This window comes from Notothenia coriiceps, unplaced genomic scaffold (assembly GCF_000735185.1).
Source record: "Notothenia coriiceps isolate Sejong01 unplaced genomic scaffold, NC01 NC01_scaffold00024667, whole genome shotgun sequence".
Taxonomy (NCBI): Eukaryota; Metazoa; Chordata; class Actinopteri; order Perciformes; family Nototheniidae; genus Notothenia; species Notothenia coriiceps.
Window position 1 is genome coordinate 6,770,946 of NW_011357368.1, and position 17,524 is coordinate 6,788,469.

Sequence of the window (17,524 nt, forward strand, 5' to 3'; positions counted from 1 at the left end):
ACACACACACACACACACACACACACACCGAGAGAGACCCTGGATTGGGGAGATCTGCTTTTTAACATACTCTGCTGCCTTTCCGTGGTTCAGCCCCGTCCTGCACTTTTTAACCACTCTTTTAAAACGGTCTTCTCCTCATAGAGCTTTTATAATGCTTTTAAAAGGGTTTTTATAAGGTCTAATGTTTTTTTCTTATGTTTTTTTTAAACGCCTATTTTACCGAGAGCCAGTGCACCACGCCCAATAAAAAACTGTAGAACAACAAGTGGACAATACTGTAAAGCAGACATTAGGTGAAATTGAAATGGATGCTTCCAAATCCACACAGCGGCCGGCCGTTCCAGCTAACTATGGCTCGTCACTTCACAAAGATGCCGCTTCACATTACTGTTGATAGACATATGGTTTTGTGTTTGTATGTGTCTGTTTCATACAACTTTTGCACTGATAGGTTGACTGTAGCCTGGCACAAGCAGATTAAGAAACAGACGATGCACTTGACAAAATTAGCCAAGGTAACTGACTAGTGGACCTAAATGTGAAGAGTTCAGTGTAGTGGAAATCTCACATCCGATGGAAAGACCAGGAGATGTTCTTATTTTAGCACAAAAAGAGATATAAATACACACACGTTCAGAGTCCTCATCCTAACCTCGCTATCTCTGTTCGTTCCCAAACTGTCACAGAGCACATAATACACCAATCAGCTTCAAACTTCATTCATTTTTAACAGACAGCACTGATCACGCATCACCACTAACAGAGGAAGGTTAAGTATGTAGAGAGAAAGTGGAGACTAAAGACTGGTAGGACATTTACATCATCAATAGTGATTGAAGAGTATTTATCTATTGAAAAAGGTACAGTTAAAAGATACTCCAGGATGTTGTCACATGGGTTTTGTCTTGGACCAGTTGGAGTTGTAATTTGGTCAATGGTTAAAGAAGTGATCAGAAAACACAATGAACATTTAATTTAATTATTCACAGACTCAGATGCTCAGATGAATGCAGGGAAATCTTTGGAACTAAAAAGATGTTTGTGTGCAAGTGTTTGGGAAAGAGAGGGATCGTTTTTCAGCTACTCATAAACACTGAACATGTTTCATTCTCTTCTGCATATCTTTTTTACCAGACTTTCTCCTCTGTTTAATGTCAACTTTGTCTGTCTCCAAATCCAGGCGTCACGCCCTGTGGGGGTGGGGTTCTTTGATGGTAACCATGGTCCCCGGGAGCCGCTACGTCTGCAGCACTCACGCTAGAGAGGAAGACCCCCAGAACGACCGCGAGGAGAGAATTTTAGCCATGCTGGGCATCATAGGGACCATCCTCAACCTTTTAGTGGTCATTTTTGTCTACATTTACACCACTGTCACCTAAGCTTTTCTACAAGAACTTCAACGAGAGCTGTTGGGCCTGTCCCTCACTCTTCTCTTTCCTGCCGTCCTCCTCTTTATTTATATACTAAAGAGGGTTTGATTATTCAGAGTGAGCAGTACGATGTGAGGATCATTGTCAGTGTGTTAAGCTGGATAGAAGCCATATTTATCTAGACCTGCATCACTGCTTATCTCTTCAGACAGCTCTGCTTTGTTGGCTTAAGCCTGCTGCCAATCACAGAGCAGTAGCTGCAGGTGGAGTTATATGCTCACTCACACAGCTTCGATTCTTGAACTGCATTTCCAATTTTTTCAGGCCAATTACCCAAATGTATATGACTGGTGTCCATTCTGCTTATCGTCACATGTATCTGTATTTATATAACTGGATCAAACTGTCTTCGGTCTGATGGTGATCATATTTGACTGTGTTCTGTCCAAATATCTTCTGTTTTGTGACTTAACATGTTAAAGTGTGTCTTTTGATAATCAAGCTACTCTGACATTTAGGATTGTATCACTGCCAGTTAAATATATCTAAAATGTTTGACAAACAATGCACATTTGAGTTGACAAATTGAGTGGTTAGGGAGATAATACAATATAAACCTGGTTAAAAGCGAACAAAACTGCCAAGTAAACTATTAACGGAGGAATTGAAGCCAATATACTTGTGAGAACCCTTAAATATACTTGAATAGAACCTTTATACAACAATACAGATAATCACTCGCACACATTAATAAAATACTATTTTCTGTACTTAGTAGTGACTGTAAAAGTTTTACATGGACCTGATGTGTCCTCACCTGACCACCCCAGAGGAGAGGTTCCTGGCTGTGCTGGGTGTCATCGGCATCGTACTCAACCTCGTGCTCCTCCTCTTTGTCTACTTATACACCTCCACTTAAAATATATTCCTAAACACATATTCAGTTATGAGATCATCTTGCCACACCTAACAGCACCAGTACCTTAGAGTACACTGTTCAACCACATCTGTATATATTGTACCTAAGCACACTGCGGTTAACATTTGTAGTACTTTGTGAGAACATATATAATAGAAATACACATGAATGATTTACCTTTTTTTAAATGTGTATCCTACAGTTGGTGTTTTTCTATATTGTGATCGTTCTCATGTGTGCATGATGAGTTGTTAACTTTCGCTTGTATTTCTTTAAAATGTATACCTCTATCAGGATTTGACCAAAACACCTGATAAATGACTGCCATTTCTTAAAGTTATTCTGTTTATTCTACAGGCTTATTGATGTTATAAAAAAAAAGCAGAGACATGGAACTGGGTGGTGTTAATGATTCAATCTGTGAAGAGTCTCATCACACCATCAAAGATCCCTCTTTTCTGGTGTCATGTTACTGTGATTGGATCCGTAAAGCCTGCACGGAGCAGCAGTGGAGAAGGCAGAATGTGAAACTAAGAACATTTCGCACAAATCAGGACAGCGATATGTTGCGGTGTAACACAAAGGAATACGGCCACAAACAAATCAGATTGAGCCGGTGTGGATTGTTTGGAAAAAGAAGAGATAAAGCCTCTGCGCAAGTCCTTACCATCTGTGTTGAAACTCATAAATGCACAACAAACTCTTTGGGATTGGGTTATAGTATTTCCCCTAGAGCTGCATGTCACTATGGATATGAGTTTAGGTCTAAGCACTGTGCGTCTAATGGAGGAGCAAACCTCAATGCAGCTGACACGCAAAAAGAGAGGACCGGCCTAAATCTACACTTCATCTTCGTCATTCTCTTCTCCACCAACAAACTCACGCCAGAGAAGACATAATAGTGAGAGGACCCAAATAAATCTCTTCAGTCGTTTCCCATTGCAAAAAACTTTATATAATTGATATATACACATGCACAGACTTCTTTTCATACACCATCAGTCACAGGATGAAGACATAACAAGCAGGACCTCAAAATGAACCAGCAACTCCTCACTTAACAATTTTGCATGCTTGCTTTTGAGAAAATACGTACTGAGATTGATCTATTCATTGCATATAATATTACTTCTTACAAAGTGTATGTATGCTCTTAGTAATGGCATCAGTTTATTATGGATAATTAGTTTTGACAGGTTAGCAGACATTCTAAAAGTACCATTCACTAAAATCAAAATATATGATTCTGGTTGCTACAGTGTATTTTTACAAGTGTAGAATTGTACAGATCAGTATATTTCCATGGTCTAGTCTACAGAGTGCTGAATGAACAACTGAACACAGTTAACCTGAAGAAAAACAAATATTTTACGAAGTATCTTTTAGTTGGTTTATGAGTTTAAAAAAGGGAATCAAAACAGTATATGTGTACTTTTTTACTTGAGGACCCTTATTGACATTTTGCATTGTCCTTTTAATTTAATCCTTACACAAAATGATTAATCCCAAAACTGTGTTCCCAAAACATTGACCTTATTCAGGAATTCTCCAAGGAAACCTTTAGGTTGTAATTTCCTCATCAATTGTACTCACCAAAGTAATTGCTGGAATGTGGGAGAAAATATTTCCAACGCAGCAAATTACACAATGTTAGTCCAACAAGTCTTGAAGTCAAAATGACCCAAGTGTCTCTTTGGACAATGAACAACTTCCTGGTTCAACTTTGACCTACCATATTTTCTGTAGTAATGCACATTTAAGATTTTCCTTTGCAATGAGAGATTATTAGCAACATTACGGCTTTACTCCTTTTTGATCTGGCAAAAACATTTCAAATCTGTGGGCTATTTGTCCGAGATCGTAGCACTTTAGATTAGTTGAACAACAAAAATTAAACCCAGATTGTGTGAACCATTGTTTTTGTTAAACCCCTAAATAAAGTCTTATGAGAACCAGCAAAATTATGCCAAAAAAAATTATCACTCTTGATACCTAAAGCTTAAACTGGTCCTCACAAAGCTAGAAAGACAAGCCCCCCAGAAACACGTACACTTGCTAGTTGCATGTCTCTTCCTTCATTAATTTTGCACCATCTTTTAGCACAAATCAGGAGATTGGACCGTCAGCACACTGAGATGTGACTTGCACACTTACCTCCTGTCACATCTAATGACTGCAGGGCAGAGTTTGTTGAGTTAATCTACTGTAAGAGTGCACCAACGCTGTGTAAGCCAATTTTGGTTTGCCAGACATCTGCTGTCAGATTGTGACAGTCGACCCAGAGCTGTGCAGAAACACATTTTAATAGACTTTGAAATACCTTCAAAGCACTAGAGATATTTTTGGTTCTAAAGGGTCACTTGATGTTGGCAAATAAATAAATTGACACTGTTTTTAACGCTGTTTAACTCAGGATCACTTAGGTGCTGTTTACACGAGAACGCAAACGGTTGTATCTGCTACTTTTCTCTTTCGTATAGCCCGTTCGTTCACATGAGGCCATAACGGAAACGCGGAAACGGACCCCGCAAACGATAACAAGTCCCAAGGTGGATAGATCTGCAAACGGAACGCTCTGGGGGGGCAAATGGTTCATGTGTGTACGCCCTATGCGATAATTTCCTGATAACGATGAATCCATAGCCCCGCCTCTCCACACCTCTGCTGTTCACTGCTGTAGCATGGTCAGTAGCTACTGTCAGTAGCTACTGCTAGTGCTACTGACCATGCTACAGATGTTACAGATCTGCAAAATCTACAGCTCCTCTACCACAACCATCAGCAGTGGACATGGAGAACTACATGAACTACATGTTGCTAAATCCACCGCAGGGCATAAACAGAAGGGCAACCATGGCAACCATGCTCGGGGGTCTTCTTCGCTGCTTTTGGTGTATTTTGTGGCGGAAGTACAGCGCTACTTACAGGCCCGGCATATGTACTACAGCGTCTCCAGCGCTTTCGAGCGGTCTCGTGTGAACGGAATACTTTTTTGATATCGTATTCGGTTCGTTTGCGTTTCGTATGCGTTTGCGTTTGCGTGTAAATGGGGTCTTAGACACTGGCAAAGGTTTTAAGATACCAGCTTCTACTATTTGTCTCTTTTTAAAGATGAAAGATTTATTTAAAATGAATAAGTCATCCACCCCTGCTTTATAAATCAGTTTGAAGACACAAATAAGAACAACTCTTGGTTTATATGTCTTTCCTGTCAAAATGGTAGCAATTTTACAAACAGTGTTTTCAAAGGCCAGGGATGAAACTGTTACTAAAACATTTTGACTAAAACAAATAAATGACAATTATTTTTGTTCTAATAATACATATTTTTTACTTGTCAATATTCATGCCGAAACAGGCCTATTAAAATGTATTTTGAAAACTGTGAGGCGGACCGAACCTTTCTTATACAACCTAGAGTTATGTCATATATTGAGCCTTTTGTATTATTCATTATCTAATTACATTTGCAGTAGCTTTTGGTGATATGGTGATCAAACTGCATGGCTACAGTACATATGTTTGTGTGTGAACTGTATGCTTTAAAGTGTTTTAGTAAAAAACTGTCTAAAGATGACAGACTCACTACCAATTCCATGAGAGGAGAGAGCCTAGAGGACGTGTCCTGCCATCTGCTCTCCTAATAGACCTTTATCCACTTCCTCAAAGCACACACACTACACACACACACACACACACACACACACACACACACACACACACACACACACACACACACACACACACACACACACTTTTTCTCTAACAGAATGTATTTTTCATGCATCAAAACAAAAACACTTTACATTGATTAATTTGATGCTAGAAAATTCTGTTTACAAGGCTAACATGTGCATATGCATTATGTTATGGAAATAGTCTGTAATGCCAGAGGAAAACAGCTGCATCAAAGTACACCTGTGAATCCTAACCAGCCCCGAGGTGCGGTTGTTAACACAAAACACTGAAAACAAGGAAGAAATGTTCAAAGACATGCAAACGCTCATCCTGGAGTCTGGGTAATATGTTACATTTCAGATTCTGAGCCGGCCGGCAAATGTGTTATGTTCAGCCAAGGCGATGGATTTTTCTGTTTTTTCATGATGCATGACTTGATTTTAGCCTAAGGTCACATTTCAAGGCAAGATAATGTGGACAAGAGCATCCCTAAGATATTTTAATGTTATTTCAGAGCAACAAAGCTGAAAAATATTGTTATCTCAGATTTTGACAAAAGAGAAGTCCCTGGGGTAAATGGGAAATTTGCATGGGAAGGCTGAATTGTTACTGCCCCGTTGGAGATACCCAATGTGAGTTTGCCAAAGATACATTTTTCTCCTATGAGTAAGGGGTAAAGTTATTTTATTAAACTGCGTCCCATAGAATTGTATAAAAGAAATTCTAAAGAAGCTGTAAAATATACAGTTTGATATAAACACTAAGAGTTACTTTTGAACAAATGCTTTGAGATCTGGTGTACTTTCATGTGATGTGCTTGTAAATAAATATATTTATAATGTACAGTTATAGTAATGCCAATAAAACAAAGAAAAACACTTTCAAAGAGTTTGGCCTTTCTTTAATTTAAATGGCAAAATCTTCATACTTTGAAAATAAGTTTATGCCAACACTGTTACTGTTGGTATTATGATCTCTTCCACTATAGCAACCTTTTTTGATTTGATAATAAGTTGTAGTCTTTTGTAATTCTGACCACCAAGGGATATGTTCCTGAGAACTGGATTACAATCCAAAATCGGATACGAAAACACATCTGAACCATCTCTTGTTGTGAATTGTAAAATCACCTTGCCTGGTCAAAATAAGTGAAAATATCAGATATGAGTCTTATTTTGTGTCCATTGGTGGATATAAGACCACTAAATGCACATTATTAACCACACTTACATAGTTCTGATGGATTATATGCAATGTGTTGAAACTGTGTGTGCTTTAAATCATGCCTCCAGTTTCCATCGCCATACTTGTTTCACTGGGGATTGTATCTTTCTGCCCTGATGACTCCTGCCTTAATTTATATCTGGGAGCCTGAAAGAACGTTATTTCACTTGACAAGACAATCAAGCTGAGCATCCTAACCCCTCAAAAATGTTTTCTTATGAAGTTTCTTACTTATTTTTCACCCAGATTCCACTTTAGCGCTTAGTGCTTGGTTCCCTTTAGCTCCTCTGAGGGTTTTTCCTCTTGTTTATTCTTCCGGCTTGTCGGTGAGAGGCATACTAATTTGTATCAGTATGAAAACATGGTCATCACCCAAAGAGCAGAAGTCTTTTAAAGTAGTATGGCTGCTTTAGTAGATCTGTGCTGCTGTTGTGTGCAGCCATGCTCAGTCAACCAAATAAACAGTGTGTCCTCAGGCAACCCATAGGACAGCCACTGACCTGGCTAATGTGGATGGCTGTCCTCTGTGTGCACATAGACACACAAACATGAATGATTTTATAAAAGACTCATACAAGTGTGACTTTCCTTTCTTTCTGTTCTCCCTTACCCTTTGCACTCTCTGTACCGCAAACATTTATGATGTCTCCTCAGCGCCCGGTCCATTGTTTTCCATGTTTCTATTTCAGTCTTTAGTTAGTTTTGCCAGCTCAAGCATGAACCCCATCCTTAGCTCTAAGCCTCTAGCCACTGACAGACGAACAAGGAAAGATGTTTTATGTAAACAGTAATATAATGTCCTACTTGCCTGTTGAGTGTAACAAGTCACTTAGAAGTTCATCCAGCCTTGAAGGAAAATACCCAGTGAGTCACATAGTTTTCTGCTCATGTTTATTGTTTCCAACCTCCTTAAGAAGTACCTAGCTCTCCATTTAATGCATAAGCGATAGTGTGTCCGGAAAAATATTTAGATTATTTACATTTCACTTTTAAACTAAAACACATTCCCACTTGGAGATATCAGGAAACCAGCGTGGTTAGCCAGCATTTACTCAAATTGTATTGCTAACCTTATGAAGGACACGAGAATCAGGAAATAGGTAATGGTAAGTCAAATAATTGTTGTCGGTTGGGTTTACTAAATGATAAATATCGGACACAAAGCATTAATGTCCTTGTCACGATTGACACAATATCTAAATATTGAATGGTGAATGAGATTCAATCCTACATGCATTAACACTTATAAATATGTAATTGCTTATAAACAAAGAGGACATTGATTTAATATTTGGCTTTACACAAATAAAATCAATTAGATGACAACTTTGCATTAAAACGTCATCAATATTTATACATTCACATATATTCTCAATCAATAGCCATTGGCAATTCAAAAGCACTGTTGTTTTTCTGTAAGGAGAGAGAGCAACATAATATGTTGTGCAACTTTTCTTTATTCAAGCATTTGTTTAGCATTGATAGAAAGGATAAGATGACATCGTCATCATCGTCATTTGGATCTAATGGGTTTTTTCCATTCAGGATAATTTTTTTAAATGCTGTGTTTTAGTTTAATCCTGGAACCCCTGGAGTCAGGACACCTAGACTAAGGGTTACACACACACACACACACACACACACACACACACACACACACACACACACACACACACACACACACACACACACACACACACACACACACACACACACACACACACACAGAGGAAGCTAAGAGCCAACATTATATCACCTGACACAGAAAAAGTTAAAAAATTAAATATAACATTACTTAATTTTACTCCAGACCAGTGGTGGAAAGTAATTTTGAGCATTTCTTCAAACACAAGTACAATTTGAGATATTTGTAATTAAATTGGAGATTCATATGTTGTATTGAACACAATTAACAAATCATTTATCCTTTTTTACGAGTACAGCAACAAAATGGTATGTACACGTGAATGCATCAATTTCTGTAATCCAGTAATATACAGTATTCCGAATTGGGCCATTTTGCACAGTGATACCTTTAACTGATGAATTACATTTTGATGCTGATAATGTTACACTGTCACTCCCGAGAACACAACAGTTTTGTGTTGTTTTTTGTGAGTGGTGTAATTTATGTATCGCTGCTGCCATCTGGTGGCGGCAACATGTTCAGACACTAAGAGTGAATGATAATCCCACACTACACAGCTCTCTCCTCTCTTTCAGGGGGCCCAGCCTGTGACCATGCTTCCTAATTTAGACAGATGGAAGGTGGATCCAGAACACATGCTTGGCCTCACGGGTATTGTGGGCTCAGTTCTCAACCTGCTGCTAGTAGTGTTGGTTTATATCTACACACCCGTCTGACAGGCCACACACACTTGATGGATTCATGGTTAAACTGTTTACTGTTTGTTGGACTAATGTTGAAATGGGACAGCACCTTAGAGATGGATGTATGGATGGACAATCAGAAGGAAATTACAGAGTGCTTTGAAGTGACAGGCACAGTAGTATTTGTCCTATTGTTAGTCTTTAACTGAGGTTATCTCAAAGCTAAAGTCCTTTTCCATAAGGTAGCAGTTGTTATACCAACACTGGGAACACATTATGTACAGTGGATATAAGTTAAAGTGGACCTATTATGCAAAATCAACTTTTTCATGTCTTTTCTTCATAAACATGTGTCCCCTCTGTGTAAAGATATTCTGAAAGTTTCAGGAAAAAACATTCGCTCACTTTTTGTCCTGATCCATTTATATAAAAACCTGTCTGAAAATGAGCTGATCAGATTCTGGCCACTTTATGATGTCATAACGAACACTTCAGAGACGTGTTTTGTATATATCTGAGACCTATAATATATTGATAAAAAACAGTATAATAGGGGACCTTTAAAACACATTGAGCATGACACAGATGTTACTCTTCCTGTAATATGTATGCAATAACTGCATGTATTTGCCAATTACTTGTTATGCTTTGTTTGTGAGAACTGTATATTAATAACCAACACATTTCAAGTGGAAACAAATCTGAATTGTTTTTAATCACCACCACTTTGTTATTCAAAACCACGAAGCATTGAGGATTAGAAGACAGCAAAGAATGAAAAAAGATTTGTCTTGTGAAAATCAGAGTACAATGTTGTGTTAAATAAATATTGTAAAATAGATCAAGGAAACAGAACTACAGAACGTCATATCTTTACAAAAATGTTCCAAGAGCTCAATACAGAAAGACAGATCAGGAAAGTGAGCAGCTGTTCAATAGACACGGTTATTTACATGCCTATGTATTATCTGTAAACACTGTAAAGCAAGCTTTTTTTTTCTAGATTGAAACCTACTCTCTGCTTTTCAATACAAATATATCCATTATGACATTAATATTTTAAATATATATTTTGATTTGTTTCTTTAAGGTACAGAAGTAGTATTATTGATGTTATTGTTGATGTGAATATCTGGCAGTATTTGACAGCTGGTAATGATGTCAATCTTCTCGGACACAGCCTTTAGGTCATCCAGGATTAATCTGATGCTGTGGGAGGCATTGATGATGGCGCCCTGCGAAGTATTCAGCTGAGATGTTGCACTTTGGACCTTCAACAAAAACAGTCAGGAAAAAAATTGAATGAAGGCATTACAACCATCGACAATAAACTGTTACAGGACACTTACAATAGGATATTGCAAACGCTTATATTGTAATTATGTGTTACAAAGGCAATTTGTAAGACCTTTGTATTCCAAATTAATATATCTGATAATAAGTGTGCTGAGAAAAACACAAACCTCTCTACTGGCACTGCCATAAACATGCCTTAGTGTCTGTCCCACATCAGAATACAGCCGGCTGTTAGACTCCTGCAGCTTCTGTTGTAAAAGGGTGTCGCCTGGAAAAATAAATACATACTGAAAAAACTGAGAACCAAACCTCCTTTTCATTGTTCACTTATCCATTTGGTTGAAGCCATCCATGGAACTGCAGTTACTTTTAAATACAATTAAATAATAAAACTACTTTCGGCATTATTACTTTAATATAATGCACATTTCCAACATAATTGTTTTTCAGCATTAATGGTTATTAATAATTATACACAACCATATGCATATTGTAATATACATATTTATTTATATTTGTATTTGTTTTATATTGTAGTAAAATGTGTATATTTTAACTTCAACTTTTCTATGTTTTTATGAATATTTTTATGTAATATTAATCCAAAATGGAGCAACTATTATAAAATCAAATTTCACCTCTTTGGGGAAAAAAGTATTGTCAGAATCAACATTTTGACTTTTGATTACTTGCTTTATTTTAAGATGATGATTTCAGTTCACCTAGAGGCTCATTTGTGACGTTTGTAACAAGATACTCTAAACCCACTCTCAACCTGACGAAATGCATCTGTTTTATTCATACATGAATGCATTTATGCAGCCAGATTATTAACTCACTCATGAAGCATCATGAGAAGCAGGTAAATGGACCTCTGAGTTAAGCAAACTCTGCAGGTTATATATTATCATAACATATGTATTACCCTAAGTATAACCATTCATTTACCATTTCTTTATAGTATTCCTCACCTTGTGGCCTGTGTGTGGGACTGGGCCTGTCTTCCACTATGGACTGGATATCAGGATGGTCTCTCACTACGATAAGAGGAGGAAGGTCTCTCCTGAGAATCTGAGCGCTCTCCTGGCTCAGAGAGTAGGCTCTGCCCGGCTGCTCCTCCTCATCCTCACTGTCTGTTTCAGAAGCCTCCCCAGGAACCTGACAGCATTCAGAATATCACAGATAGCAGATAGTTGTTTTATATCAGATGGTGTGGAGGTATTGGTTGATGATTGTTGACACGCTTTCATCTCTCTATCCCACTCAAACAAAGACAGCATGCAGACAACCTTGGCTCCCACGGTGGCAGTTTGGGGAGTCATGGAGGTGATGTACACTTCATCATCAGAGTCTGTCTCAGAGGCCTCGCCCTGTACCACTATCTGGTAACTGCTGGACATGACTGTACACACACACACACACACACACACACACACACACACACACACACACACAAAATCAAACCAGGTTAGCTACAATTAAAAAATAGTTGATACACAAAGTATATTGTCATTGTAGCTAAACATTGTATTGATAATAATCATAACGATAACATTGAGTCAAGATTAGGTCATGTAGATCCAGACATATCAGCCTCCCTTTGATCGTTACAAATGCACTTACCTAGAATCTTTAGAACAATGTTCGCTAAAAGCTAATGTTAAAGTATAAGGTCCAATAATCAACAAATTGTCAAACCTTCTCTGTAATATCATAAACACAAATCACATGAGCAATAAGGAAATGGCTCGTTTTCCAAGACCCAATCCGATCTGAGCTTGGATGTCATGTGATATCTGACGTCTCATACCGAGAGCTCATCTAATCATGGGTCCGTTTGTCATTGAACTGGCGTATGCCGATAATTTCACGTAATTCTCAAACACGCTCTACGTTTAGTGTTCCCCACATAAAAGCAAAGTATTATGTAACTGGATGTGTGATTGTTGTAACAGCATGTAAGGCGTTGCCACCAGGTGCTTTTCAACTTAACTGCAGTGTTAAATTCACGCTAACTCCGCCTTCCTGGTCCAGAGGGGTACCCTGAATAGAATATCGAGTGCAACCCAGGAAACAAGTTTATGTTTACTTCGTGTAGCCTACACTCAATTGACAGGTACAGAACATGTAATGTTTTACTCTGTTTAATGTATTGTAACTGCAACACATGTTATATACAAATCCACAGTTTTATCCTTATATACTAATACAGCCAAAACCAGGTTTGGACAATGTTGCCTGCAAAAAACACGAGCCATCTCTCTGGCGCTATCGATCAAGCTAACGCTAATGTCTTTAAGGGTTTTCAATGTCCCCTTACTGTTGATTTTGTCTTTTGAGGCACAGCTAACTAGGTTACCTGAAACTGTTTCGCTTATGTGTTATATTGGGCTTTATGGTTTGATTTTTGTTTTTGGCAGGAATGGCAGACGAGTGTTTGTTTGACTTTCTCCATATGGAGATCGTCTCACATATGTACACGGAGCAGCAATCCAGTAAAGGGGAGATGGATAACAAGGTGTGTTCAGTAAAGGCGTCAAACAATCAACTGAGACTTAATATAAGGGATAACCTTAGTATGGATATGCATTATTTTCTGTATAAACCTTGCTACACACTTTCTATTTTTTTATATGCTAGTGAATAAGTGCATTGTAGATACTAGCAAACCCTATACCTATGTGTACTGTGCAAATAAATAGATTGCATTTCCTTTCCTTTAGGATAGAGCTGTCTGTGTTTCTGTCCTTGAAAGCATGGGCTTCAGGGTGGGACAAGGAATCATTGAGAGGTAGCTAAGCATATAAATGCATATTCTGTATGCCAAACACTAAATGCTGTGGTGCATGAATCCATACCTACATAACATGCCTGTGTTGATGTTTGCTCTGTGTAGGTTGACCAGGGACTCTCCCAGCTTCAAGGATGAGTTGGATGTAATGAAGTTTGTCTGTAAAGACTTCTGGACGAAGGTGTTCAGGAGGCAGGTTGACAACCTCAGAACAAACCATCAGGTAAAATAAAAGTTAACAACAGTCTTTATTGTATACAGGAAACTGGGACCTGATTTGTGATACATACCATACCTAATTATTTAAAAGAAGAGCTAGAATACCATCATCTTCAATACAAAATGTACTACGATCAGATCGTTTTGTCAGATCTTCATCTGCAATTAAAGACATCTTGCTGGTAATTTAAGAAACAAAGTGTTGATTCAAACATGATATTGGTTTCTAGTATGGTTGTTACTATACACATGCTTGTTTTCTGCCACAGGGTACCTATGTCCTGCAGGACAACAAGTTCTCTTTTCTAACTCAGCTCTCAAGTGGAAAACAGTACCTGGATCAGGCTCCTAAGGTTAGTCTGTCTGTCTGTCTGTCTGTCTGTCTGTCTGTCTGTCTGTCTGTTAGTATTGCATACTACATACAAAATAAGAGTTCATTGATAAATAGTGCTAATTTATATTTGTTGTGTTTTCTTTCAGTACCTCGCTTTTTCCTGTGGTGTGGTGAGAGGAGCTCTTTCTAACCTTGGTATGGACAGCGTGGTGACAGCCGAGGTCTCTGTTATGCCATCTTGTAAGTACTTTCCAAACACCAATTCATGCCTCTATAACAATCCTAGCCAAATATGTTACTCATGCAAGTTGTAAGAACAGTTTTTGGCCGGTCAGGTCAGAACATGTTGTTGAGATTCATCAGCTTCGCTTAAATAAAATACACTTACTTTCTTAAGATCCTTCAAATGGTTCATCCCTCTGACATTTCTTTCTTTCCAGGTAAGTTCCAAGTGGTGGTCCAGAAGTTGTGACCTGATCCTCTGTACTACCCTGGAGCAGATAAACAGGGCCCTGAAGGCTTCAGTTAATCCGTAAGAGTAGTTCCTGTCCAACCACAGATGGAATCAAACATCACCCTGATTCCCACAACTTAGTCAAAGAGGACTAGGCAGGTTCCGCTAAAAAACAAGGTGCCGATGAAAAGGCATAAAGGATTCAGGGCTTACCTTCCCTTGTCATACTCTGACACAGTACACAATTTGTTTTATTTCTTGTGAGTTTTTATTATTTGAGTATGGTTAACTGAAATAATGTATTTTGTTCTCAAATGTAGTTTTCACAAATAATTGGAACCTGGCCCTACCTGACCTGGCAGAGCTTTTTAATAAAGTATCTACAGTCACTGGTGTTAATGCAATAATGTGAATGTATAGTGAATGAATAGGTCATTTAATATTCTTTGTAATTTGTTACAATTTTGAGAGCTCAATTTGAGAGGACATACAAACAAATAAAAGGCATCATTGAAAATGTGTTGTTTTTTTAAGATAGAACAACTACCATCTATTTGACCATCCATCGAAAAAGTAGCTTTTTGAAAATGATAGCAGCTCACATCAAATTCATAATTGAATGCACATTATCTGTAACTAGTTCCTGGTGCTGTGCTCTGCCTTGTAGCAGACTGCCTTTCGGGGCTGGGTCATTCATGAATGCTTTTGTTTTTTTTAAATTTCAGTTCATTTAAAGGCAAAATGCAAGTCTAGAATTAGCCATTGCTGCAGAAATTTAACTTTTTTCGAATTACGTTGATTTACTGGATGTGATATCGGTTTCTCAGCAACAGTCTCTTTCTTTGTAGTGATATTATATTTTGGAGTTTACAAACTATTATTTCTTGTACCAAAATGTAAATGTGTTGTCCTTCTGTACAGATGAATTTGTGTAGTACATAGTAATGAGATTTGCCTTGCTGCAAATGTGATTAAATGGTGTTTTATGGCTTGACATAATTGTGCATGGATTTCTGGGTTATATTTCTTATTGACACTTTTTATCGTATGTCTACTAATATAAATCCCTACAGAGCTTAAAAACTTACATTCCATAAGTATGGGATTGTTCTGTTTGTTTGAATGATTATTTATATATCATTTCTGGCACGAACAAGAACAACCCAAAACCACCATCTGTTGAAAAAGAAAAGAAAGTAATGAAATGAACCTCTTGTAGATGCTGTTGCCTCCCACTAGAGGGTCTCATGAAGCTGTCGTTGTTTCGTGTGTTGCTTTACCATCATGGTTCTGCTCAGTGTCTTGTTTTCTTTTCTCTCTATTCTGTAGTAATCTTTCTGATGAACTTTTATTGTCTGGGAGAAAAAAGAACAAGCAGTTGTAACTTTGCTCTACAAAACAAAACAACAAAAACATCTCTTTAGTTATTCAAATTAGTTTATCACAATCAAAGCAATTCCTTTTTTATTATTATTCAAATAATGCAATGCAAGATGCGTACTTATCCTTTGCATATTCTATAATTATTAAATACTATTAACTACTATTTTTATGCAAACAATCTATTAAAACATGTACCTGAAACACAATTGGCCTTGAATTTAGGACTTCTAACTTTCCATAGCACTGTAAATAGCAACAAACACAGTTAAGAGGGCTATTAAGATATCTTATGTAAACGGATGCTTTACCTTTGCTCTTTTTATTACTCCTCTGCATAACAACACATTTCACTGTGCGCACTAATACAGTAGTTCCACTCTGTCCATATTGCTTTCATGTTGCTGATCCATATCATGAGCTTTGTATTAAGAGGTTCTACTGTATGTGAATGTACTGCAGTTCTGATATATTCTCTATAAAGTTTAGTCCCTGCAGCTTAACTGTACTTAGTTTTCAAGAAACTCGAGGTCTATTTGAGTTTTTAAGTCAGTGGTTGTGCCTAAGTTTTCAAAGGTATTGCCACATCCATCATCAGGTTGATTCAAAATATTTTACACTTTGGGTATTAACCCACTGGGTTTGAATTATACCTACATTTTGACTCTGATTGATGGACTGACTTTAATCTAGTCGATGGATTATGATGCTAACTCTTTATTTATGTCTCTGCTCTAAAACATATCCCTGATGTTGTTCCCAGAGTTGTAATAGTTTTTACACAACAAAGGTTTACATTGTATCCATTTAATGAGCTTCCAATAATGCCTCTCGCTCAGGCTCGGCTCTGAAAAACTGCAGTCATTACTGTCTACATGAGACACAAGATCAACGTTGCATTTCGATATACAAGGAGAAACTCCAGCGTCAGTGTTCCATTGAGTTTTTTAGTTAATAAATATTATCAACATTAGAGTAGTGTTTGTAGGTAACAGAGCATTCAGTAGGGAATATGCTCACTGGAAAACATATCATGCTCATACAGTATGCTGACAATTTAGTAAAGTCAATGTTGCACTAAATAGAGACATCCTCTATGGTTTAAACACGGCAGATAATGAACAGGCACATGTAGTCGAGTGCTTAGCCAAAGTTTGACAAAGAAATGGTAATGATGTATATTTGTAAATGTTATTTTATAATTAGTAGGACGTTTTTCCCTGCTGCAACAAACAATGTTGCCTCATCTAACTAAAACTTGAAACCATAGCCACCCAACTTTGGTTGTTCACAAACCCCACTCTGAAGCATAAATGGTTGCCATCACTCCAGTTCTGAAGTCTTTAAACTGGCTTCCTGTGTGTCAAATAGTTGATTTAAAAATACTGCTGCTGCTGGTTTATAAAGCATTGAATGGTTTAGGCCCAAAATATATTTCTGACCTACTGCTAAATTACGAACCATCCAGATCTCTCAGGTCTTCAGGGACTGGTCTGCTTTCTGTCCTCAGAGTCAGAATTAAACA

The 17,524-nt window shown here is 37.7% G+C and overlaps 2 protein-coding genes across 2 annotated transcripts; one reads left to right on the forward strand and one right to left on the reverse strand.

The window, feature by feature from the left end:
• Positions 1–10,208: 10,208 nt before the first annotated feature.
• On the reverse strand, positions 10,209–12,594 carry bloc1s3 (biogenesis of lysosomal organelles complex-1, subunit 3). The gene is made up of 5 exons (XM_010782581.1): positions 12,445–12,594; positions 12,111–12,223; positions 11,793–11,979; positions 10,989–11,089; positions 10,209–10,796 (listed from the first exon to the last, which is right to left on the reverse strand). Exons 2-5 carry the CDS (start codon positions 12,219–12,221, stop codon positions 10,611–10,613), a joined length of 585 nt encoding a protein of 194 aa, XP_010780883.1. The 5' UTR covers positions 12,222–12,223; positions 12,445–12,594; the 3' UTR covers positions 10,209–10,610.
• A 155-nt stretch (positions 12,595–12,749) lies between these two features.
• trappc6bl (trafficking protein particle complex subunit 6B, like) lies at positions 12,750–15,623 on the forward strand. Its single transcript, XM_010782582.1, has 7 exons — positions 12,750–12,937; positions 13,242–13,339; positions 13,545–13,612; positions 13,718–13,835; positions 14,101–14,184; positions 14,312–14,405; positions 14,606–15,623. Exons 2-7 carry the CDS (start codon positions 13,244–13,246, stop codon positions 14,635–14,637), a joined length of 492 nt encoding a protein of 163 aa, XP_010780884.1. The 5' UTR covers positions 12,750–12,937; positions 13,242–13,243; the 3' UTR covers positions 14,638–15,623.
• Positions 15,624–17,524: the final 1,901 nt, after the last annotated feature.

Coding starts and splice junctions, on each gene's coding strand:
- trappc6bl (XM_010782582.1), top strand. CDS start 13,244: ATGGCAGACGAGTGTTTGTTTGACTTTCTCCATATGGAGATCGTCTCA. Junction 13,836..14,100: donor ACCTCAGAACAAACCATCAG/GTAAAATAAAAG, acceptor TTTCTGCCACAG/GGTACCTATGTCCTGCAGGA. Junction 14,406..14,605: donor GGTCTCTGTTATGCCATCTT/GTAAGTACTTTC, acceptor CTTTCTTTCCAG/GTAAGTTCCAAGTGGTGGTC.
- bloc1s3 (XM_010782581.1), bottom strand. CDS start 12,221: ATGTCCAGCAGTTACCAGATAGTGGTACAGGGCGAGGCCTCTGAGACA. Junction 11,090..11,792: donor TCCCACACACAGGCCACAAG/GTGAGGAATACT, acceptor TTATTTTTCCAG/GCGACACCCTTTTACAACAG. Junction 10,797..10,988: donor ATGGCAGTGCCAGTAGAGAG/GTTTGTGTTTTT, acceptor TTTTTGTTGAAG/GTCCAAAGTGCAACATCTCA.